At 37.3% G+C, this 27,041-nt stretch overlaps 1 protein-coding gene across 3 annotated transcripts in view; it reads left to right on the top strand.

The window, feature by feature from the left end:
* LOC143900628 (early estrogen-induced gene 1 protein) overlaps positions 1–27,041 on the top strand; it is a 62,254-nt gene that overhangs the window by 29,162 nt on the left and 6,051 nt on the right. The window contains exons 3-8 of one of the 3 annotated variants that reach the window (XM_077412208.1): positions 21,015–21,135; positions 21,577–21,767; positions 22,149–22,354; positions 22,565–22,784; positions 23,636–23,713; positions 23,795–24,478. In XM_077412208.1, coding sequence (XP_077268334.1) covers positions 21,015–21,135; positions 21,577–21,767; positions 22,149–22,354; positions 22,565–22,784; positions 23,636–23,713; positions 23,795–24,478 — 1,500 coding nt within the window. Of the gene's footprint in view, positions 1–21,014; positions 21,136–21,576; positions 21,768–22,148; positions 22,355–22,564; positions 22,785–23,635; positions 23,714–23,794; positions 24,479–26,134; positions 26,288–27,041 lie in introns of all 3 variants that reach the window. The other 2 variants (XM_077412209.1, XM_077412210.1) reach the window with 2 other exon arrangements.

Genomic DNA, 27,041 nt, shown 5'->3' with positions numbered 1-27,041 from the left:
ATAAATTATAAAGTTATATCGCGTGCAAATCAAAACTTGGTTCTTTCTTTAAAAAATTTGCGTGTAAATATCGGGGACAAGATGTAAAAATATTTCTTTAGATTAGAAGGTAGAAGGTCAAAGTGATTCTTGATTGCACACACGGGACCGAAAGTATCAAACTAGTCTTTCAGCCTTGGTTAGAACATGTCAAGAGACGTTTTGGCATTGATCCCAAAATCAGCTTCTGATTTGTATAATTGCGCTTTCACGTGGCACGACGCCACTGTTACTTTGCCGTAATTTATACGCGAATTGTCATCAATTTCAATGTTCGACAGACGTCAGAACGGGTATTTGTGGGCCTTCATTCAATTCGCGATAACACGATAAGCCATAAATTGACGAAACGAAATCGATGATTTACGTTTTCCGGTGAAGAATAGAAAATAGATCTATCGTTCGACATTTATTGTTTTTAGCGTCGAGCAAATGCCTGTAAATATTTGCCACACTATGATGTTGATAAAAAATGCAATATATGTGATTCGGTGATTAACGCTATAACTTTCTCTCGCAATAGCGCAAAATCGATTCCAGCGCAGTTGAAGTTACACTGCCATTAAAAAATTCTTTATAATCCATGCCTGTAATTATACATTACGTAAACGTCTATGCTGAAGAAGAAGTGTTTCACGCAGCAGCGGTAACCCGATTATACGCAATATAATTGCGAATAATTCTTTTTAAATTAGAAAGCTTTTCAGTCGCAGTGAAAGTGTGGCACTATTTCGCATACAGAGTGTTTGAAAAAATTCTAGTGATTAAAAGAAGCATAGTACACAAAAATTATGGAACATCGACGATTATAACCCAATTACCGATTTAGTTTTTGTTGTACATCTTGTTTGGCATTTATATAAAATGCGAGATATCTAAAAAGAGCATGTACATACAATAGAGAAAGGTATAACAATCTAATGTCTTGCAACAAATGTTATTTGTCTGCATGCTACTTTAAGATACACTAATTATGTTGTACAGATAGTAAAAGGTGGTTACTCGAGGATTAAGTGGTGTGAGAATCAGTTTAATCTCCGACACGATTGTTCGGTGAGAATGCATACAGCAACAAAGTCTCACACGATCGATGATCAATTGTCATTTGATTTTCACGTTAATCATACGCAATTGTCGCAGGACTGTTAATTGTTAGTCAGGATTATTAATTGTTGCTTGGGAATTATCGCGAATCGAATGGAATAATCCCGTTGCGAATCGGAACAGGTAAATTACGACGTAATTCTCGAGAAACCACTTATAATGTTGTCTACATCATGCATGGTTTCGTGATAAAACAAAAAATTGCACGTGTAAAAACAGAACAATTAATTGCGAAAGATTGTTGTTAGCAATAAAGAGTCCAGATATCATCTCTTTTTTTGATAACTTATCGCTTTATCTTATCGATTTTTACTTGTGATCTAACTAAACGATTCTTCGGAACAGTGTGTTTTTTGTTACGATCAAAGGTTACTTATGATATTCTGAGTTCTTAGTACTGTTATGTTTGTCATTGTCTTTGGCTATTATTAAATGCAAATATTAAATGGCATTATTAAAAGATTCTACGCAAAGATTATTATTTTAGTTTTTTCATACAAGTGGGCTATCTTTAAGAAAGTCTTTGAGATAAGTTTACTTATTCGATATATTTATGTTTATTTTTTGCTATTTGCATTAATTAGCATCTTTTATATACGTATAATTTAATGTTTAAATTAGAAAAACAATCGAAAAAGATTTGATTACATATTTTTGGTATAAAATTGTTTTATTATATACAGCTTACATTTTGCATAATTTTTAATTAATATGCTAACAAATATTTTATTATAATTAATAATATTTATTAATTGAAAATAGATTAAAATATAAAAAGTTAATTTATAATTTTATAAAATGAAATCAAATATGTTTTCAACGATTTTTGCATAAAATTTTCTACCACTTTTAAACATGTACGTGTTTTAAACATAATCACCAACATCATATGGTCATAAAAATCTATACGTATGGCTCGTGTATACACACTTAAATATTAAGGGGTGAAATGTAAGCCAATACCTTGAGTTAAATAACATTTTATTATTTTTAACTACAATACTATATGTGAAATATTATTTTAACACAAAACATTATTATTTTAATTCCATTGATTTAGTTAAATTAATATGATATATTGAGTAGAAACAGTGGCGACTTATAGGAATGATTAAAAATGACTCAAATTGAGTACCTATATATATACAGTTTATAAAGGGATATTTTCTTCGCGCGCGGCGGTTTGCGCCTTCGCTCACGAACGCTAGGAAGTTAATTAGCATTTAATTTTAGCACGGCGATCGCATGTGTTAACTCGCCACCACTGCTACCGGAAGTGGTACCGAGAACACGCGTTTGCTTTTTTTTTATGACCCTTCCATAGACTTTGTATAACGGTCGATTTCCCTTCGCGTGTGGCTCGATTGAACACGTCGCAATGATCGCTCACATATATTATTGGGGTCATAAGTCCTCGAACAGTCCAAAGCTTAATCTTTTTTATTCAAATAGTTTTATATTTTATTATTCGCGGTTCTTTATATGTATCTTCGTCTTGTTTAAGAATATACAAAGAATAACTTTTGAATAATTAGCATATAAATAAAGTTATTTATATTACGCAGGCATTTTTTCTTGTTATTATCTGGAAAAACTGGCAAGAGAAGATGAAAATATAATTAATGGCAATTTTAAGTTTTTAAGTCTTTCGTCAGAGTATTTTTTTGGCATTATTTTTAAAGTTTTTGTTCTGGTTATAATATTATTTAATTATACTAATTACACATTATTATTGAAATTTTTATGATTGTGTAAAAGAGTCTTTTTCAAGTAACTGGACTTTGTGGATTTTGCATATATGAGTTATATAACATATATGTGTTTTGTGTGCGCACGCGCATATGTGTGCCATGCGTATGTGATTTATTATCTTTTACGTGAAATATAAAACAACTTTGGCTATTGAGGAAATAGGGATAAAAAATTAATTATACAAGTTCTATTTGCCTAATTTTGTTTAATACTTATAATATCAATATTAATATAATGAAAGTAAATGTGATATTTATGAACTGTCGAAAGCATTCTTTTAAATCATATTAATAATATACTGTACATAAATAATATCATTTGTATATTTTCACGAGAAATCGATACGAAGTTCCCGTCGCGAACGTCACGCGAATTTATTCGACCAGGCAGGCAAATGTACGCGCGCATACATGTGCATGTAATACGCATGCAGTGCACAACGGTAGCTATAAGGTCTCTCAATATATATGTTCCTTGCTGAGAAAATACGAAAACTCCAATGCAACGCCGCGAAGAAACTTGAAGCAAGCAAAAAACTTCCAGACGTTATTTGATAATGCAGAATTTCTCGACAAGAATCTCTGCTGCATTATCAGTATAATAATTATTTATACTTAGCATTTAAATAAGTAACTATTTCATGAATAATGAGGAAAGTAATTGATAGCCTATATATATATATTACAATTTTAAATTTAATCAAATTTATGTTACTGATTAGCATGAGGCTATATAATTTTATATATTATTCATTTATATTGTGTACACATTATACACGTATAAAATAAAATGTTGCTTTTTGTTAATGAGAATAACTGTGTAGAATTCTATAAATCTCTATCAATTTAGTGCAAAAATTATCTTAAAGCTTACATGAAGTACTAACAATAAGTATAAAGCAAGATTGAAGACGAGAGTTTTAAATGCTTTACCTGTTAAGCCTGTTAAAAATTTGTGATTAGCAAATATTTTAAGTAAAAGTAAATATTTATTATTGGATGATAAATAAAGTGCCACGCGGCACTGAATAGCAATTTACTTTAATAGCAATAAATTATTAGCTCTTTTGACGCAAATGATGACAAAGGAATAAATAATGGGGATATAATCGCGCCCATCGATCGAAACTTTGCCTTAATTATCGACGAGTCATTCAAGTCCTGTATTCTCCGTTAAGGCTTAATTTCCTCTTCACATTAAAATTCGTGCAATCATGTTTTCTCGAGCGCTTTACCTTTCGCTGTTCGCTTACCTTTCCGCACGAAATTGAATAGAGTGAACGAGACAGAGGCCCGATTTCAATTTCGTTATCATTCAATTCGCATCCAGAATCATAAATAGAATAAAATGATTTATAGATATTGCAAATCTGGTTTTTATTTTTATGGAAAACAGTATATTTCATCAAATAGAAGAATTTTTTTTATTTTATTAGAGAGTGACAGGGTCTTTAGCATTATTCAGATATCAATAGTGTTTTTAATCTAGCTATGCTGGAATATATTTACGTTCTCGTAGTAATCTAGCATTTTTAAAAGATTATAAAAAAAAGATTGAAAATTATATATTTAGATTGAAATGTGTTATAAAAAAGCTGTTTTTCGAAAATACTATTTTATTTTTACAGAATTATTGCATATTAATAACAGTATAATGAGGTTATTATTATTATTATTATTATTATTATTATATAGCATATTGTTTATATCTGTAATACGACGTTATAGGAAATTGAGTTGATTTTACGGTTAAGAACGGTGAAACATTTCTCCGGGTTGGCTGAATTCTTGTTCTTGTACAGAGTAAGTTTCGCCTCGAGCATGAATTTTTAATCGGAGTGCAACCTGATTAATCGTGATCAACCGACTCAAAATAAGATAAAGGAAACTGGTCGCACCGGATTAACGCGATGGCGAACGGCTGTGGATATTGCGCACTTTGCGAACGTTCGATTCGGACAACAACTTTGCCGGACATTTTCGACCCGTTATTGCATGGCATAATCATCGTTGCTTTTTAATGAAATGCTGATGTAAGTTAGCTTTTTATCGTTAGGCCTTTCTCTTTCTCTCTTTCTCGCGTCTAGCAGAAAACCGCGTGTATTTAAACGCACCCGTTACGCTTCAAAACGGCAATTATTTGCTTCCCCCAGAAGCAATGCTTGCGAGTTTGATGTTTACGTCGAAATTGCGTGCAGGAATCCGATCGCAAATGAAGTTTTGCTTCACCGAGTGAATATTCGCCACCGCAGAAGGCGTGAATTCTCGCGCATGTGTCTGCAATATTATTTGCTTACATTATCGCGATAACACGGAGCGAAGTGTAAATAATTTGGCGCTGTCGTAATTTCACCTGTCCATTGACATAATTGTTACATTTCATTGTAATGGAGATTAAGCGCGTTTTGAAAATGCCCGAAACATTTGAAACAAAAATCTTATTGAAAATGTCTGCGTTTTATTGGTTTCTTTTTTGCTATTGATCTATCTTACAGATAGCTCCATGCGGAGTCATGAAATAGTAAGAGCCCGATTAGAATCTACTTTTACCTGCTCAAATAAGGGTCGATAGTAAATACGATTTTATATCGCATCATGTGTGCACATACTCGCCGCTTTACGAGCAGATATTTGCGTACAGAGGGTTGTGCTCGCTTATTTCCGTTCTTGAATTTTAGCCACGGAATTCTAGAGCGAGGGCCGCGTTATTGTTTATCGCACACAAAGAATTCCTCGAAGACACACACGATACGTGCCCCGGGATTAACGATGTAATTTGCCGGATTATGAATGTCAAACAATATATCGGTTTTAATACCGACGGATAAGTGCTTTGAAATTGAAAAGTTTCGCAAATATAGATAAGAATCGATAGCACGATCGCGTTACTCAGAATCAGTTAATTTCGAGTGAGTATTATCTCGGCAGATTATACTCGTGCCTCTTAAGATGGCAGTAAAGTTTCAAGAATATATGATCAAAAAAAGGAATTCTCAAATGAGATAGCTAACGGGAGATTTTACGTGTTAACGAGAAATCGATTTCAAACTGATCGATGCATTAATAAGATAATTCTGAAATATATATCCTTTGCACGATATATGTAGGTAAAGTAAAATCACGGATTCACTCGGTGGGAAGTCGCGATTACGTATTAACGCCATTACGCGATCGTTATAACGTACGCGTTAAACGTGTCGATTGCGTCCACGATTGGCATCATCGCCAGCAACGAATTTCCCGATCAGTCTCGATGTCTCGATCGTTCCAGCAGCAGCAACGCTCGCCTTGACACGGGCACGTGCGCATTCTCGGGCGTGTACGCAGCGGATTATACGGAATGGCATGCAATGATGACAAGTCACAAACGACAAACGATGCAAGGCTGCGAAAATTCACGGCCAATCGCCGTGTCTCACCCGATGAATCTCGAATCTTTGCGCCTCTCGATGATCATCTTCTGCCGTAGTTTCTCCGCGCGCGAGGTGTGCATCACCGAGAATAAACCTGCACGCTTATTATTAGCTTACATCACCGATTGCGAACCGTCGTTCCTCCTTCGCATACTGCTCTCGCCGTTTTTTTCCCCCTCTTTTCTCAAACGAGCCTTGCAGCTGACAAGCGCAAACAAAAGGCTCGCAAGCTCGCGACGTCTGTACAAACAATTATAGCTGCCGCCATGTCGCAAGTCGCAAGAGCATGTCGCGAAATACGACAGAAGTCGTTCCTTTGTGGTGAAAAAAATCGATTAGAATTTACACAATTCTTAAATAGACCGCTATAAACTTCTGTCGACAAGAAAATCAACTTCATAAAGATCTATACTTATATTAAAGAGCGATTATATTTATATTCAGGATATTAAAAGAAAAGAATGTAGCATTTTTAGTATATATAATATACGAGGCACGCTCGATCATTTAAATTGTCAAAACATATCTGATATCTGACTGTCCTTGATGTTGAAAAAAATTTATAGTATAGATATTGAGTGTCAAAAGATAGGATTTCAAAATAAAGACAAAAAATTATGTATATACATTTATTATTTTCATTAATTTGACATTTAACTGGTGATCAATCGACGGCCATTTATTTGAATAGTATACATTAATAATTATATATGTATATAATATTATAAAATAAAAATTGCATATATGCGTTAGGAACGCGAGATCATCGCGAACGGACGTTTCACTTCAGACCAGAATGAATCAGGACAACAATTTTTTATTGGCTTTGCTTGTCCTGATGCAATATCACGTACCGCGGCATTAGATCTCATTAATGCAGCGACAATTTCACGCCGCGGAATAGCGGATTAAGATTCGATGCACAGAGTCTGGCCGAGGCGAGGAGAGAAAAGTGAGAAACTCAACTGGTGAATTCCCGATGCGTTACGGTGGCTCGTTTACAGTTACATGCATTATTCTACAGAACGGTTTTCTTTAGAACGTTCGTTGCCCGTCGATCAAGTTACATCGCGACTCGGAGACGAGATGGAGGATAATGCGATACGATCGAAAGACATACTTCTTTCGGAAAGAGGGGTCTATACGATATTTTATTCACGAATTCGAATATCGCTCGTCTATTCGCTCGCTTTTCTTCAATCACGCGGCTATAGCTATAGTATTTGTTCATTATTTCCGAGGAAAGTCAAAGTCGACCATATCGCTTCGCGTCGCCTGCAGATTCCAGAGAGAGCTAAACAAATTTCGACGAGCTCGAAATACCTCGCGCGGCGCAGTAGTTCCGCCTCGGGAACGCGTAACTACGCTTAATAGTTTTACTACCGTGAAAACAAGCCGCTATTTATCTTTAAACGCCTCCTGATATACCGTTCGACGTCCGGTATAACGGAGATCATATCGTAACAGATTCCGCGACAGAATAGTCAGTAGTGACGATCGATGCGCGCGCATCTTCCCGTCGTTCGCTGCGATTCCTACATTTAAGGAGAGATTTCTTGGATATTGATATGACGGAAAAAGCAGCGGTTTAGCAGATCACCGCGGAGTCAATGAAATTGCTTTGTACGACATGTGATTTGTAAATTTCCGTTTTTCGTTCTCAAGAAGAATAGTTATATACTTCTAAATATAACGCAGCCGACTATTATTTCGTTTCTGTCATTATGTGATGCGATCACATTCGTAAAACGTGGGCGGGGACATCGTAAGTGTTTATATTATAGCACTACGATTATTGTGAACGTCTAAACGGGTTATTTTTGACGTTGTACGCATCAATGTCGTATAAATTCTCCGTAAACGGTCTTCTCGGCGATTCACGTGCAAGGTAAAACCAAATATAGCTAGTCAACTTGACGTTGAAGAATCTGACGATCGATTTGTCTGCGGGCCGATTAGAGCGTTCTATACGAGTTAGCTCAGACTTTATTACCGTTTACATTTCTAACTTTATACATTCGCGAATAAATAGATACGTCTGAATAAAATGTCAATCGTGAAGTGACACACGATATACAATTAATGCAGCAGAAAGAAAATTCTTTGACTCGCTCGTACGGAAAGCTTAGGAAAAGTGGACGATAACTTTGTATCGCCCTATAAGGAACGTATCGCGCAAATACCAGCGTACGTTATTTATGCGAGTAGTCAGCGGGCAGTCCATCAGGTTTTCCGTCCAAATTTAGCTCGATGAACGCCGAAAGGTCAAGCGTATGGAGAACAGCGCATTCGAATAATTCCATTTCTTGTAATTTTATTCAGTTCCTTATCCGATGAAAATTAAATTTTTCTAAAAGCTTCTGCTAAGTATATCATTTTCATAATGACCTTTTATTTTTCCCGAATCGGTAATTTATCGTCGTGAACAGTTAGAATGACTTCTGCCAAAAATGTAACTTACCATTCCAACGTCGACAAGACAATAATTAACGAAAATCATGCGCGCGCAATAAATATCGTTCTCGTCTTGAGGGCTCGATCTCCTGCTTATGCACAAGCCGCATATTGCAAAACCGCAAACGACACACGATCCCGACAGCCTTGAAACAGCCTTGCCCACGGCTAATGCATCTGTTGCAGTCACATTCGTATTTCTCCAGGCCCATACCGGGTGTGCCGCGAGGGTGAGAGTGAGGTGGATGAGGAGAACGTGCTCGATATGGTTTGATACTCTACTCGCGTTACATTTTATGGATGTGATCTCGACTGGTGCGATTAATCAATTGCGCCTGCAGTAACACGTAATGACGATTATCGTTCTGGCACATGGCAATTACAGGTCAATTGACACGGAGAAAAGTCATATTTATGTATTATATTTCTTGCGTTAAAAACGATTACTAATAGATATTATTCGAGGAATAGCATATAAATCTTAATTTTATTATTAGTATTAATTATCGCTCTCGGAATTATATATATCACAAAATGTCTGACGAGATAAAACTCATACAATTTTGATCTCTTTGGCAGTCCTTATCGAAACGGTTATTAACGCTTCAAAAATGTCGAAATTTGATATTTCAGTCGATCGACAGTTTGTGTTTAGAGAATCGTTATGACCTGATAAGTTTTACACTTTATTCATGCCAAATGAATTGATTTGAAAATTAATTAATTGTCTCGAGCATAAATAACATCGATATTGCGCGTTGACTTTAAACCATGCACCTTTAATTCTTCATACATATTCATATCAAGATGACGGCCTATAATTTTTACGTTATATACGTATAACTCGTTAATATCTTTCTACAATATTAACGACGGTTTCTTGTCGGCCTTCGGAATGACTGAGCAGTGAGCATGTGTGAGTTATATGTATGTTCGTCGCGCTGTTTAAAGGCCAACCGTCAAATGGAAATAATAGGCGGGAGAAAAGCGAAAACGCGTATTTTTATTACTTATCAATCGTAACTAAACTATTTGTACCGAATTTTTAATTAACACAAATGATATTACAATATGATACTTATATACAAATACACGTTATAAATTTTCTTCTTACGGCACGCATTTCAGGATGAGGTAATCGTCATCCACAAATGTTTTCGATGAAATAAATCTTCCGCTTTTAATTGCAGGGCTTTTCTTTTTTTATATCCCCTGTTTCTTTCATGCGTATATATTTTCGATGAGAAGTTGAGAGAGGAGCTCTTATAATGTTGATATTAATATAATCGAATTAATTGGATATGCGCGCACGTATTTGTCATAACTATGTTATCGACTTGTTTGCTTATATATCCGAGACTACCGACTGCAATACAAGCGTCGAATGTATTAAGCTGTATTATGCAACTCGTCGCGTGTTTCGTGCTCGCGTACGAATTTGATCGTGCAAAGGTTAGATCGAAATGAGGCTCATATAGCAAGGTTAATAGAGCTTTATGAATAACGCCTAATCGCAATGTGGACTAAGTACAGCGAACTTTCGAGTTTGTTATCCGGAGAATTAACTCGGTCCCGCGCGTTTCTACAATTCTGTGAGAGTTCACGACTTTGTAAAAGTGTCGCACGTAACTCAACTTGGATTCCACTTCATGAATTTTGGCTGAATTTCAGCTGCACTTTCGAAAGAAATTCTCATTTGTGCAGTTATGTTTTAATTCTACCTGTGATCATAAACTCCTGAAGAGAGAAAAAGCTAATGCGATTGCTGTGGTTTCGGGGTATTAACGAATATACTTGACGAGAAGAGACTCATTTTATATCATTTTACATTTAAAAATTAAACATGAATATCTAAAATATTTTAATATTTAAAGATAGTATTACTATCTTTAAACTAGCGTTTAAACTAGTTTAAACACAATTGTTACAATATTATTTCGACATTAACTCTTTCGAAAGTACATGTTATAGTATTTACATGAAAGGAGTCGCGGAAGGATCGAGAACTACGAAATTACTAATTCTTATTAATGGATAAAATGAGTAATACACAGAGCAGTCTCTGAGAATTCAAAAACTTAAAGTTAGTTTCGTATTTCTGGCGAGCAGTCTCATTTGAAATTTCATGGCGTGTAATATTTGGATTTGAGACCAGTTGGGGAAAGTCCTTGCGCCACTGTATTACCAATTCTAAAATACGCACAGCATGTAGTCGACAGCGTTTTCGCCTTTTTGGAGTCGAGTCTGCATTACGCCAAGCGCTGACATATTTGGAGCAGCGAAACGAGAGAGACTCGCTTAAACTGGCAAGACTCACACACTGCAGTGGTGATCCTTCATTTGATATAGCTGATTTTGTCCCGCGCTCCCTTTTTCTCCAATCCTTTCGGGACTTATAGCTCTCTCTCGCCGGATAATAGATTTCGACAAAACCATACGTTATTACTTTACTAAGGAAGATAACTTGGGGTGCAAAGCAAAGAAAAATAGCCAATTATTTTTGTTTTTATATAGTTCCTTCAACACGATCGATTTTATCACATAAGTTGTTCACGTCAGTGTCGACCCTCCCCCCGATATTTAATATTTACGTAACTGAATAATCGATTCTGGTGAAGCAATTTACGTTTCTGACCGGCATAATCGCTTCGCGCGACGAAGAGCAGGTGGCTTAAATTGCAAATTAACGCTTTACGCGAAAAAAGAAAGACAAGAATGATTTATTTGCGCAACAGCAATCATTAAAATGCGGCTTTATCTCGTTGCGTGTGTGCCGTTTAATTATCTCCAGTTCCACGCGTCATTGGATTTCGTTCGGAGGCCAGAGGAGCAATCGGGAGCATCAAAATGAATTATCCGACCTGCGAGCCGATGCGGGCGAGCATTTAATTCAGCTTCTCTCCGTCGAGTAATTTGATCGTTGATTCTACCTAAGGCAACCGCGCGATACGCTTGGCATTATAGTCGGGTGTCAACAGGTCGGTCACCCTATTACGTTCGCTGATTTCTATTAGCCAGATATTGTTCGGCACGATTTAGTGCGTTCCTACACGATGTTATGGACTATGGACTACAGCCACTATACAGCGCAGAATTTGTATCGAGACACGTTTGATGTAACGACGAAATTATCGTGATTAGTGTATCGTGCTGTGTGCAGCTTCCGGATTTTGCGGCCGATAAGCGCGTATCTGTACCGAGATATGTCTTTCAAAAGTTCTATATATATGTATATATATACGCGCTTGAATAATCGATTTTGAATAATTTGTGGGCGTTTTTACTAAATCAAGAGAACAGAAAGTATTATACGCAGCTCGTCATGCAGGTTTCTCACGAGGATTCCTCGACGGTCTTGAATTACTTAAATCAACGGCGGACTTATTACGAAAATTAATTAAATCGATCTTGCTTTGTGAAAAGAAATTTGCCACGGTACAAGTGTAAAACGGTTTTGTTAAAAGATTTGGTCATTGTTCATCACAAGTTTTGTTATATATTAACTTTTTCTCGCAAGTAAAAACGGAATCACCACGGAAATAGTAACAAAATCTATTATTATTTATTCGTGTATTTTATGAAGTTAATATAATATTCTGATGTGTGTGTATGTGTGTACAAACGTATAGATGTGTTGGAATAATCATGTAATTTTCATATTTTCAACAAAGTTAGAGATAAAACTTGAGAATTTTTTATTATTCGTGGATTAACTATATGTCACGAAGGTACAAATACGTACACCGGATTTCTGATGCTTAATATGTAAAACTTAAGGTCACGACTTCCGACCTATCGTAGCAACGCAAACGCGACACGCAATCGCTTCATTAGCAACGCTTCCTGCAGTTCCTGTGTCACAATTACTTCGACGAATAGACGTTTATATCGATCAATCAATAAATCTTTTATCGTGCAAAGAAACGCGCGTTTTTGTTATGTGCCTGTTGCTACGAGAGACGGTACCCTAAAATCTATAATAGCACCCTGCGTAAATATAACGAGGGTGATAAGATTCTAGAAACTCGGCGAACGTAAATATATACTTCCGTGATAGATTGCGCTTTGAATTAATTTACTAAAGGCCGCGTTAAATTACATTTAAAATTCTACGATTTATACTCTTCTTTGTAGAATAATAATTTTAAAACGCAAGTATAAGAAGGTCAAAGAAAGATATTAATTAATACGTGATATTGAAAATGCTATTTGGAAGTTAGGAACTATCTGCATGCAAAATGTAAACTGGAGAAAATTAGCTCTCAATTATGAAGCATACCGAAATCTTTTAATTTTTAATATTATCTGCAGTCTATATAATTGTATAATTGGTTCTTAATCGTAAAACTTTTTTAATTTACGTTTTCCTTAACAAGAAACTTGCGATCGCTATATTATATGAGTGCTAACAGAAACAACTTGACAATGAAATAATTAGGTTGTGGTCACAAAGGAATTCGCAATTTCAGGGGAAATCTGGTCGCTAACCGCGACGCGATGTCGCATTTCGGTACCAAAAATCTGCGTAGGTGGTAAGGACATGCGTTTGAGACCGGCGTCCGGACGCGTTGTTCCGCGGTTCTTCGCGATAATTGGCTCGTGGTGTTCGCTCCGATGAAACTTTGGCAAACGCAAAAGCGAATTCGACGCCGCGCGTCGTTGGCGCCCGCGTGGCCGCTCAAGTATTGACTGGTGCTTATCGTCATCTCGTTACACGCCCCCTCCCCCTCTCGTTCCACGAGCTGTCGGTAACGGCAACATCCGCGTTATGTCCAACTAATGGAATTTTCTATCGAGATAATTGATAATGAGCGCCGCGAGCCCAGACGCGTCGCTCTTCCAGAGGATATCCGCGAATATCGGTTTCAAACTCGATCGTTGAACACATGGAAAAAAAAGAGACTATCAAAGTAGATGGAGAATTCACGGGATTCGGGATCACAGCGAAACTTAATCAAATAATCGCCAATTTCGTAAGCGCTGAAATGCGCTTTATGTTTTATTTATTATATCTAATAATTAGTTGTCGCGGTATCTTACATGGCAGTCCGATTACTTACATTCAATCTATGAGTAGGTGCTAGATCTGATAGCTATAATCAGACACAAATGACCGCTGTAAAAGCAGATAAAGAAAACGCATATCGATCATAACAACATATTTTTTTTACTATTACTTTATTATACGATAAGGAAGTTTTATGATGAGGAAATATAAAGAGATAATAACATTTGTAATTAAATATATATCCTGTAATGAGAGAGAGAGAGAATATGTCATTTTTCTTTCAAAATTCTTATTCTATAGCTATTTTATTACGTTTTATTTCACTCGATCATAAATCTGAAACTTTTTATTCTCATAAGGAATTTTTTAATTTTCTTTTATAAATGCACCCTCATTGCTGAACGAGATGTACGAAAATAAAGAAAACGCGACATTATTCAATTTATACGCGGATCCCCGTACCTCGTTGAAAGCACACTGCGATGAGTTCGCGATATATTTTTCTAGGACACGCTCGCGAACAGGTGCTTCCAATTGCAATTTTTCGCTAACGTCACCCTTAACGCGCAAGTATATATACGGGCGATAAGCTCCGCGGAGATGAATTTTCGCATTTTACATCCGTGGCAGGTGGGAAGAAAGGTCTTTGAGGCGGGGGTCTTTGAAACAATTTTACGGGCATCGAACCGGCGCGGCGCGGAGGTTTCACAATGCGAATAAAAGCGGCGCGACTGCTCTTCATCCGCGGGCGTTTCCTCCTCGATTCCTCGCCTCGCACTTCGCAATCGGCGATGAAATTATTGGTCGCCATTCAGAATTCGTTTCATTAAGCAGTATTTTCTGACTCTGCAATATGCGCGATCCATTTGCGGCGCCAGGACGCTGCGCCATCCCTCCGCCGCATTCCCGCCCGTGAATACCGGAATTCAATGGGAAGTTATACATGGAGAAACCCGCTGGTGTTCTAGCTTTACTTTCGCCCACAATGTCGGGCGCATTTACGTCATACCTCCTGCTCGTCTATATGTTCGGGACAAAAACGAGTGTTCATTTCGCAATTCATTATACGGACGCGCTCATTCGTTCTCGTTTGTGTTTCCGAAACATTCCTTAACCAATTGATATGGAACGGAGGTTCTCAAAGGCTTGTCTGATTATAAACGATATACGCAATTACTGAAAGTATTACAATCTTAATTCATATTATTTTCGGCTACACGTTGCGCAAAATTATTTTGTAATTTTGAATTAAGTAATAACATGTTTTACTCACATAAAAAAAAAAGATTTTCAGCTATCGCATAATTTTGCATAACATTATAATCGTACAAAACGTACTCTTTCCTAAGATGGCTGAGCTGTGCGTTATAATTGACGAAAGAATCAAAAACTAAATTATAAGAGATTAAATTATCGATATATTAATTTTAGTAATCCCATTTTTATAGTATGTTCCAATTCTTATTATATTACATTTTTTTATGAACGCGTACTGTGCAGGATTTTAATCAAACGTTCATATATTTATTACATTTACATATCCAACCGCTCATCCGAATGAAGTTGATAGATCCGCGAATCGTCGTCGTTGTCACGGCGTTGTGTCGGCCGACATGACGAGTGACACTGTTAAGCCTCTGGAAATGAAAAACATTACGGAATTATGAACAGAGGGGGATCTTGCAGACGTACAATGCTCCCCCCCGAGAAGTCCTGGCGGGGGCTACGAATCCTCTTTTCATTCGCGGTGAGGACAATGCACCTACGCGAGGCTCAACGGGAGCGAGAGGGAAGTTCAAAATCCGTTATATCGCAGGCCGCTGAATATTTCCCTATTTTGTAATCCAACGTCTCGATAGCTCGTCACGTTCGTTCGTGAGTGTCTCGAAGAAGATCGCGACGTCTTCGAGATGTCGTCCCTTCCCTCTTTGACACGGTCTCACTGCGAACGACGTTGCATAAGAGAGTGCGACAGTTCCATTCAAATGCAGATTGTAACTCGGTCACCGCATTGGGCTACGAAAGATAGGAGGTTGCAAAACAGCATCGCACCATCGTACACAGCATATTATGTCGGTTAATGAATGAATAGCTACTATTTGGCACGTTCGAAAAGAGAGAGGATCATTTATTGAAACGAGGATTTATCGTACGGTATTATGTACGATGTCATAAAACCATATAAACCACCAATAAATCGCTATATCCTCGTAAACAAGAGTAACGTTTAACAAGTTTTGGGACATCCGCACATGTTTATCAGACGCGACTCTATATACAACACGATGATTCTTGATTGGATCGGTAGTTTTTTTTAGGGGGGAGGAGGCATACACTGTAAAATGCCATGTGTTATATACTATGATGAAAATCAGCGCGAAGCAAACTGGATTATACGCGAAGCGCGTATCAATAAGTCGACTTTGTCGGCGAAACAAATTCGTTGGGATTTTCTACGTGAGCGATGAAAGCTATATACGTGGAATAAATTTTTGTCCCAATTTGCAGACTCTCGGAAAAGTATTGCAAAACCGATTTCCGCTTCCACGTGCACGAGATTTTATCATCGATCGAGCGTGGCAAAAAAATGGTGATTTCGTCATAGCATGCGTTCCCTATCGCATCGTCGCGATCTCACGTCTCTTATCAATGGAGCAACGATATCGCTATTATCCCGTAATGACGTTTGATACCGCGCGACCGGTTCTCTTAACCCACTGTCCTAATTCAGGCTCGGCTATCTAGTCGTTTTCCTGCGCGTGGCATCGTTTATTTTTTTTCAGGATCGTTATAACTTTCCACACGACGACGTATTGTTCCCCGCTTTCCTTTTAATGAGAAATGCTAAACGGCAAGATGAACAATAATTATTAATTATTACACAATATCGAGCTAATAATTCTTCATTTTATGTGCCTTCAGAAACATGAATATAGGTACGGTTATTTCATATTTCAGAGAGTTGCATCAATATTTTAACAGAGATTTTATTTGTATTAGTTTGATCGTCAGAAATTAAACAGAGAAAATTGAGAGAGAATGATTAAAAAATTAAAGGGAAAAAAGAGAAAAAAGAGATTGACGGGAAATTTGCTGAAAAATGTATTAAGTTAATCTGGAGTATTTTGTGTACAAGGTTTACAAAGCCATCGTATGTTTTGATGAGGATGAGTTGAAAGAAATATGAATATTAATATAACATTTATATTTTGTGCATCTAAAATATATATAAACTATTTTACATTTATTTTTTTATTTATTTTCTTTTCAAATATATAGAGAAACGTGATGTATTTATTTTAATTTGTCACGTCAAAGGAATGAAATTCAATGCTATTAGAAAAATTTGCCAGTAAAAATTTCACAAATTTTAAATATTTTGAAATTTGCAGGGACATCGACGTAAAAGCACACGTAAAAGACAATTATTAAAATTTTTTCTTTTTGATTTTGATTTTTTGTAATTTATAAAGAATTGCACATTTATATATTTTATTACATTTAATACATTTCTTCAAAAATTTACCTTTTTTGTCAAGATATACGCAGCTTCATACCATGTATAATATAATTAGCCTTATATAGATTTTATATATAGATAAGGTTTATCTACTTGATTAGATATAAGTTACATTTTCCAGGTGTCTAAGCGAACATTGTATAACTAAAAGAAATAACCTTGCCATCGGAAGAACGATAATTTGAGAAAATAAAATATTTCTTCTTTCTTGTAAAATTATACATAAAATTGAACACTTTGTAATATATACTTTTACACATATTCAATATAATTTATATCGTATAAGGCATAAGCATTCGCATTGCAACCGACCACGCTCAAGACCGACCACGATCGCGTGCAAGCAAATGCGTTTCTACGAACGTGTATAAACTTCTTAGCTTATCAAAATCAGCTTATCAAAATACGTCATTGCGTTTGATGTGTCGCGTTGTCTATTATTATTTTGTCTCATTACACGAGTGCTTTCAGGTCGAGTTGCTTGACTATAACGTTGTGAAAACTGAAGATTTGCCCTTTTCTGTCACCTCCCCCGCTATTTTTTAAGTCGCGATTTCTATCAGAACGTAGGCGGGTAGTATCTTCCCCGCTCATATTTCACGTTTTACGAAATTCAATTATCACGAAGTAGATCTGCGTTTTAATGGACCTTTCGTTCCGATAAAAACCATCGGCCGACATTTAAAATTAATGTCGCAAACTCTTTAGGTAGTGTTACAAGGGCCAACGTGCTAAACCGCTTAATGTTGTGGGCCCCGTAGGCGTCCTATCCCCGTTATCATTTATCGTGCGAAGTGCTGTATACCCATTACTGTTTTATCCTTAAAACATTTGTCTGTTTTTTCTTGAACATTTACCGTAAGGTACACATTCCATTTTTCTCAATTTACCATAAAGCACATTTTTGATAATAATATAAATTTCTATTGAAATTTCAAGGGGAAAAAACGCAAAGACGTGTGTCATGTGCAATCGGTATACTATCTCTGTTTAAAATCTTTTCCGATCTGAAAATCGCGATATTGTAACGTGCGCTCGCGCGCGCGCGCCTGTAAAACGATCGTTTGACGTCAGTCACGAAGATATTTTTAGCTTTCTGTTATAGCGACTGTTTTAGAAAAAGAGAGAAAAAAAAGAAAATGTTGTTTTCTTCTCGGAATGGTGTTGTGCGTACTGCATTTCTCATCCCGCGATTATTTGTACATTTTCGTCGCTCCGAGCGGTATTTCGTTTCCTTTCTTTCCTTCTCATTATCGCCTACCGCTATCGATATTCCGGCTCCCTGGGCACGATAAGAGGGGTTGCCGATGATATTTACGATAAATCGGTTCTTCGGAGTTACGTGGGCGCTGTAGAGTGGTGGGCGTTGTGCACGGAGTTTATTTTAAACCCATGTCATCACGCATTATTCGGTACACCATGAGTCAATATCGACCTCCGCTTTGATCGCTTTTTACGCTCGCTTATTTAAGATATCCATGAGACGAGTAGAGAGAGAAGGTATATCGAAGAAGAAAAAGGAAGAGGGAGGATAAAATATAGCAAGGGTACGTGTCGCATTGAGTGAAACTCATTATACTCAGAGGTACAAAAATTTGCGGTCTGGAAAAGAAGAGCGATTTCTCATATAGTCTTTGATGCTATATATGAATCCGAATTCGCAAGCAAAAATGTTCTATATGTCAGGTTTTTTTGAGAAAAAATTAGGTCAAAATGCGGTTTTTTTTTCTTACCATCTTTATCGCACCATGCAAAACCTATAAGAAATTACTCTTCTTTTTTAGCAAAAAAAGTTAAAATTTGTAACTGTGTGTTCTAATTAGTTTCACAATTAAGTTTCGCAAAAGTTTTTAGAACTCTGCTGTACATGATTGTATATAACTATCGTAATTGTAAAAGTATATAGTTATGCGTCTATCCTTCAGGTTGGAGGTTGTGCGTGGGGCTGACATCAACTCAACCGCAGAAAAATTCATTGTTGAAAAATTTGAGGAGACCCGGATCCGACTTGGACCGTAATAACACCATTAATTTTTTTCATGTGTCTATAATTGTGATTATAATGGCACGATTTTATTTTTCGATAACGCTTTATCGCAATCGTCTGTATGTTCGGTGACAGGCTCATAATAAAAACATTCCGCAAGATCAGAAATAATAGAATGCTATTTGCCGCTCATCAGGTCTGAATCGGTAATAATATATAAACATTGAGTATATCACAATAAATGGAAATTATTCGCGTATCAGCGGCGTGTGCAATCCGAGTTTTTACGTCATCGAGTGCGTAATTATAGCCGCGAGCGTCACGTCAGTTACATCAATATGTATACTAACATCAATTTGTACTAACATCAATTATATAATTTTATTTGCAAAGCCAAGTAAAATCGATAATAATAACGTTGCTTGCCGCATGCACGTACTGCGAGTCTCGTTATAGCCGCGGATGAAATTAGTTGACGAAATTCGGACAGCGTCGGACAGTTTGATGGGACAAGTTGGTCGTTGAAATCGCTAAATCGATCCGTGCGTCGCGCCGCGCGCCGTCCCTTCGGCGAATCCCACTATGTTCGCCGATGCGTGCGGGAGCGTGCCGGAAGTGCTCTTACCGGAAGTGAGACTCGTTGGTTAATCAGCACGCGTTTCATTAACAAGATACGCATGTCGGTCAAGGGCCTCGACGCGGGAGACGCCCGTGTCATTTCGGGTCATGATTCATTGGTGTACTCGCGTTCCCAGCGGAGCTGAAATACGCTGATTCCGCGCGGCATTATGCATACGCGCCAATTTGCCTTCATTTGCATATTAGACGAGAACGACGTGTCTTCCCGGGAAGTTTTCTATCTCTATCTCTCTCTCGCTCTTCGTGTACTACTGGGTGCATGCACCCCAGGCGCAAAATATTTTACCACACAGAAAATTGCTTGAACTCTTGGGAAATGCAAAACGTTATTAAAAATGATAACGCGAGAGGCGTCAGATGATTTACATATTTTTAACGATTACTTTTTTTTTCATCTATCGCAATCCCCGGCGAAGCACGGACGTTTTAGAAGAATCTTCAGCTCTTGAAGTTTTCGAACGTTACTTTGCATTTTTCTTAAGTACACGGAATGTCCCGGAATGCATTTTCCTCGAGTATATACGAGCTGTCCTATATAGAACGCATTTACTCTCAGCCGTGGTTCTTCTTCCGCGAATGCGAAATTTATTTTTCCCCAGTGACGCTTTATTGGTCAAATATTAAATTACCAGGAATTTTTAATGACGATAATTAGTTCACCGAATTGAACTCATTTTGTCAGGGAGAATAAGAAGGAATTATATATTTCCATAAGTCAATTTAAAACAACGATTTCAAGATAATAAAAATTTATTTTAAGCGACCTATCGAGATGCCGAAAATTAAGAGGTAGATGATTGTGTGGCCAGGATTGTGACAATTGTATTGGAAAACGATTATTGAAAATTATTGTTATAATTCACGTGCAATTTTTGGAGATCGCGTAAAACTTGAAGAAATTTGATTTGAATATCCATGAATTATTAGTAGAGTGTGTATTACTGTATATATAAATGAAAGTACTTGTTATAGAAAAAGGAAGAGAAAGAGAAGGAAAGAGGGAGTAATTAGTAGACTTTTCGGTAACAATGAAAGCAACACGCGGGAAGACATTATATATAATCTCCCATTTCAAAACCATTTCTTTCCATTTTTGCAGGGAGGAGGTGCAGGAGCACACGGTGAGATGGAACGCAAAGTTCGAATTTTTATGCAAGATGAGCGCCAACGCGTCCACGGGCGTGCTCGATCCGTGCATTTTAAGGATATCTGTGAGAAAGGTGAGAGCAAACTTTACTTTCCGTTTGAGGCGCGAACATCGTCGGGGCTGGGGAACGGAACGAAAGGAAGACGGAGAGATTTTTCTCAACTCTTGTTTTCACGAACGTTTTACTCTTCATTCACACTCCCATGCTTGCGAAAATATCGCAAAGCAAGAATCGACTATAAAATAAATGTCTTTATTTTACTCATTTATTTTTTATTTTATCTAAAATCAGTAAAATAATGTAATGATGAAAGATATATAAAAGTTATATTCTTTATCGTAAATATTTGCTAACTTTATTCAAAGAATGTTTGAATAATTTTTTTACTTAATTAATTCGAATAAATGCAAATGAATGTGAATCTCGCTTATTATTGAACGCAAACGTATATAATTAGATAAATAGTTAATTTTAAATGCCACGTGTTCTCATAAACTTTTTTTTGCGCGACAGGAGTTGAAAGGAGGCAGGTCCTTCCAGAAACTGGGCTTTACCGATCTAAATCTGGCCGAATTCGCGGGAGCTGGCCTCTGCCGAAGAAGGTGCCTCTTGGAGGGCTATGATGCGCGACACCGTCAGGATAATTCCATGCTGCGTGTGGCCATAAAAATGAACATGCTCTCCGGAGATATTCTATTTAAAGTGTAAGACATTCTTACCTGTCTATATGAAGCAGCGGTTTATCTTAAATTTTTGAACGCTTTACGTGATAGTATAGATATTTTTAATTTTTGGATTTGTTACGTTACAGAATACGTATATTTTTTTAAATAAACGATTACATTCAACGATTACAAATTAAATTGCTAATCCAACATTTAAGTAGCGCCTTAATGAAAAGAAATTCTTTCTGGCGTATCTTCTATATTTCTGATTTTTTCCATTTTTTTTTTTTACTACGTGAAAGTCTTATATTGAACCGCTTTAATTACATTTCCGCCGTACGACAATTGTGTCTGCGTTTGATCGGAAGAACGTCTCGTGGAATCTTTTTGATTAACGGATTAATCGATTATTTGCCCCAGCCCTTCCCCGTCGTTGAAGCAGACGCAGCTGGCGGTGCCCGGGGTGCAAGGTGTACCTGGCGTTACCGGTGATGAGGTAACGGCATCTGAGAGATGCACGAATCGGGAGGATTATGTGTCTACCGGTTCGCTAGCGGGAAGTATAGCAAGCGCCAGCAGTGGTTTTGGCAGTCTTCCCAAGAAGAGGCCCGCACTCTTCACTTCCGGTAATTCGCTCATTTTCTATGTCATGTCTGACATGTAAAGTATTCGTAATTCATAAACAAGATTTTGCGCTTTGATTAATAAAAATAAAAGAAGCGCATGTACATAGCTATGTGCGAAGCGCCGAGGATGATACAGTCCTGAAATTATCAGGAATATAAATTCTGAGAGGAGGCAAAGAAAAGTTATTTTAATGAGTTTTATGTGATTAGAACTTCTCAGCGGAACGGAAACATACGACCCGATGACTCTCAGCGAGATCGTACCGTCGGCGGTCCCGGTGGAGGCTCTAGTAGAGGCGCACACGGAATCCGGGCACTCGCGCAACAGCAGTAATACCAGTCAACTTAGCAAAGGCTCCGGCTACGGTTCTTTAAATTCGCACAGCCAGCACAGCAGGCAGAGTAGTAGCGGTGATAGCGGTCACATTAGGTAAGACTTATCACGCATCTCGATGATTCTTACGCGTTTACTTTGAACTTTTGAAATCTTGGTATTATCTGATGTATGAAAGCGATACCCAGGAAGGTTTATATCTCGAACAATATTTTTAAATCGAGCGTAATCAACAAGGACGTCCAGAGTTCTTTTAACTCTTATTGACAAAGCCGACTTAAATCTTTCATATTGCATTATTTTCTACATCCAATTAATTAATCGAAATAGAAAGCTGAATTTTTTTAATTGTTAATTATGCGATATTCTGGGAAGATTATCGATACTCGGTTTAGCGCACTTTCCTTCTAATCTACTTGTAAATTGCCTGATTTTATTGTTCTATAATAAATAACAGCAACGAGTATATGAGTTGAAAACCGTGAAGGTCTAAAAGATTGCACAACAGAATATGACTGTTCATTGCAACAACTGGAAACGATTAATAATGCGTGAACGATGAAAAAATATATTTCATCCATAATTTTACTTTACTACAAAAAACTAACGATTTCTTTTTTAAAATGCAAGACATTTAGCTTTATTAACAAGATACCTGAGCTTAGTTATCTACACGATATCTTGCTTTAAATATATTACTCTTGCCTGTGTCTTGACTCGAGAAAGATATTCTATCTTCGACCTTTAACGATATCAACCTTCTATACGCTATGTAATCGATTAAACTTGCTTGTTGAGCAAGCTTATGCAAACTTTCGAATAACTAACTGCTTTATTTTTAAATTAATAACATGAATAGAATAATATATGGCGATGTAAACAGAATGACAGATGACTAACAAGAGAGCGAATCAATAACGCGAGAAAATCATCTGTTTTTGCTCCAGCCTCAAGCGATCCCTTCATTCTCAATTTCTCGACCATAACTACGAGACTCTGGACTCTCTATCTTTTTTTTACTTTACGTATGTCTTTCTTTCTTTATCTTTATGTACATGAGTTTATGATTTTTGCATGCTTGTACATTTGTGTTGTGATCTTTATAGGTCACCCTCCTGGCCGGTATGGGCACCACGAATTCCCAACTCCTCCCAAAACCTGTCCACACAACCGATCGCCCGTCGACCCGACGACTGTATCGAACCTCTGTCATTCCCGTCGTCCCTGGCCTCCAGAGCTCGATTCTGGTCGGCATCGAGTCCTCTCTCCTCGCGTAGTGGTCCGACAGATGTGGAAAACCCGATGAGAGTCGATGTTATCGCGTCCGTCGCGAAGAACATTTATTCAGTCGGAAAGCAGCAGCAGCCACTTTGCGGAATCGGGAACGGTTTCTTGAATGACAGCGACTCGCGCAATTGTCGCGATGATGCAAACGCAGACACCCGGGTGGCGGCGCCCGGTATTTTCAGGGTGCCAGACGTGCCGCGACACTCGCGCAAAAATTATGAGAGGAACAGCTTTGAGGCGCATAACGAACGTAACGCGATGATGAGCTCGATCGCCAAGGAGAGTAACGGGCAGCATAACGTCTTCCCGATCGCAAAGCCGAGAATCAGTGCCGCGGGTTGGCGCGGTATGTCGAAGACCTGCGACTGCATCGAGAAGGGCAAGACAAGCCCGGTGTTACGGCTGATCGATCAGGCTAGAGCCGTGTCCTCTCCCGATCCTCTCCATAGGCCTGACAATCAAAGAGCCCCGCTACGTCCCACGACGACAGCTCAAACCCTCAGGTAGGTTTCATTCATCAGGGAGTTTTCAGTTTCGCGATTCTTTTCGGAGATCTCGAGAGTGTTCTTTTTCCCCCTCTCTTCCCTCTGGTTTCCCTGGTTTCTATGTCTGGTCGTGTTTCTCGTTTTAAAATCTTCGAAACAATTCTACATATATCCTAATATCTGGTTTTATCTTGAATGATTAATACCCTCTTTGCAAGAACGCGGGAATGTTGGGAGAAAATATCTAGAAAAGAGATATTTCTGTGAATATTCACGATAATGCGTTTGATTAGCAGACGGTGCGTTGCATTTTACCCTTGCGTTAAATGGTCTTTATTCGAAGGTGAGGTCATCTCACTTACAAATCGTTAATAACGCCTATATGTCCGGCATGCCAGAGTAATTGGTGATTCCGTCCTGACAAACCAGCAAATGTTCGAAGAAGCAATTCCCCCAGCGTTTCTCTTCCTTGTACAACACATCGTGTTTTTAACACTGAGAAAGTTAAAAGCATATATTCCAGTCAAGTTACATTCACCAATCTTTCTATCAACCACTTAATTCATTTTATGTATTTATATATTTTTTGAAATTATCTTTTATTTTGATGTAATTTTTCATTTAATTTTATTAAGAGAGTAGAGCGATGCTTGAGACGAAATAAATAATGATAACCCAATAGAGAAGTCCACGTGTTTGAAGCTCATCTGTGCGTAATCGATTCGCTTAAATCTACCGCAAAAAATTAACGGTACATCGTACATGATCGATTATACTTGTAATATAAGAATGTAAGAAATATGTATCAAATTGTATCGGCATGCATTTCATTCAATGAAAATTGATGAATTTTTGAACGAATTTAAATTTAACAATGCGCTATTGCTTAATTATCTTTCATATCTTACTTTTATCATACGAGTGCAATAACTCATGTTTCATTAACCATGATAATTATGCTCGGCCATTTATCATCTCTGTCCCTTTGATGTAAGCTAATTAAATAAATATGCTACGTATTACGTGGCAGTTCCAAGTAAGGAAAGTTATCTAATATCGCAGTAATGGATGTGTGTCTCGTTAAAAATTGTTATTGTCATGAGATATACAATCTGTTCTCACATTTTTTTCTCATATAGTTTTTTACGACAGTTTATCATAATGGTCTTTAATATTATTAGCATGTTCATTATTATGTTTCAAGATTATATTTAGACTCATATTCAAGTAATTCCTTAACTACTATCATAATTAAATTTAACTGCGACATAAATATCTGAAATATTAAAAAATATTAAAATTACAGAGAAAAATTGCAAAGTAAAATTATTATTATTATTTAGGGAGGTAATAAAATAAATGTTTCAGTTTTGATCTCTCTAAAAGTCTTATAATTTTCTCAATTTGTTACAAAGATGAATAACAAAGAGTTAAAACTACATTTCAACGAATAAATATAACGCATTGCAACATGCAATATGTTAAGCATTAAACAAGTGCAATGTAACTCGTAATCAGGATTAGCAGCAATATCACTGTTAATAATCCAAATAATTAAATAATTATTCTAGTTAAAAGCTGATTGTGTCTGTTTGCAATTAAATGGAATCGGGGGTATGTAGTGTTATGCGGTAGCTATGCTTCCAGTCTGGATGGCTTTGTGAATCCTTGCAGGGGTATTGGCGGAGGCCACCGGAAGTTGCTGGACGGGGCGGGGGGCAAGCTGGCTACGGTCGCCACCAGTCCAGCGGACTCTGAGGAGTCCTCGTTAGGGGTACCGGAAGTCGCGCCACCGAGCTCGCAGCATCGAAACAGCATTACCCCACCGTCAGTCCATGCTTTCATCTTACGTATACCTTTCCTTCATGCATACGTCTTTACTTTCCACTATTGCAAAAACACAACGGCTTCTAGTTTTTAAATGAAGAATACTTTTAACACGTGTGCTAGCATACAAGCATTATTTAATCCTGAGCAGGCAAATGTTTAGCTTGATGCATGCAAACGTAATTTCTTGCTGTCTCCTCTATGTAGCTTCCAATTACAGTTTATGCAATTCACTATTAATATTAATTCTCGCACGATATATCAGAGCTAGACCGAATCGATGATTATTTATTATAACAAAACTGGAAACAGATTAAATATTATTTACAAACAAATGAGCTTGAATTTCAAATTAATCATTTATAGAAAATGTTTTATACTGATGTAAGTCCAATCTTTGGATCACGCATATAAATTGTCCAATGTACAGAACGTGTTTCATCTCTCTGATGATAACCGGGTAAAACATTCCACCAATATAAAGGAAATAGAAATCTATTATTTATTTTAATCGCAGAATGAAAGTGTAATAAAGTATTATAATAAAGTTTTGAACTGGTCTGTCAGAAATTTCCGATAACGAGCGGACCTTAATGAGGCTTAAGTGCTCTCCAAGTTTGCTCCTACTCGCTACGAATGAATGAGCTGTACGAACGAAATCTAATTTCATCGCGCTTAAAACGAAACGATTTACATTTCACTGAGGTCAGGCGTTGATCATCGTCTGACGATAAGAACCGACAGCCTAGGCGCG

The sequence above is a fragment of the Temnothorax americanus genome, unplaced genomic scaffold (assembly GCF_048541705.1).
Source record: "Temnothorax americanus isolate GAGA-0224 unplaced genomic scaffold, ASM4854170v1 Scaffold3, whole genome shotgun sequence".
In the NCBI taxonomy this organism is placed as follows: domain Eukaryota; kingdom Metazoa; phylum Arthropoda; class Insecta; order Hymenoptera; family Formicidae; genus Temnothorax; species Temnothorax americanus.
The sequence above is the reverse complement of the archived record's forward strand: the minus strand, read 5'-3'. Positions and strand labels throughout refer to the sequence as shown.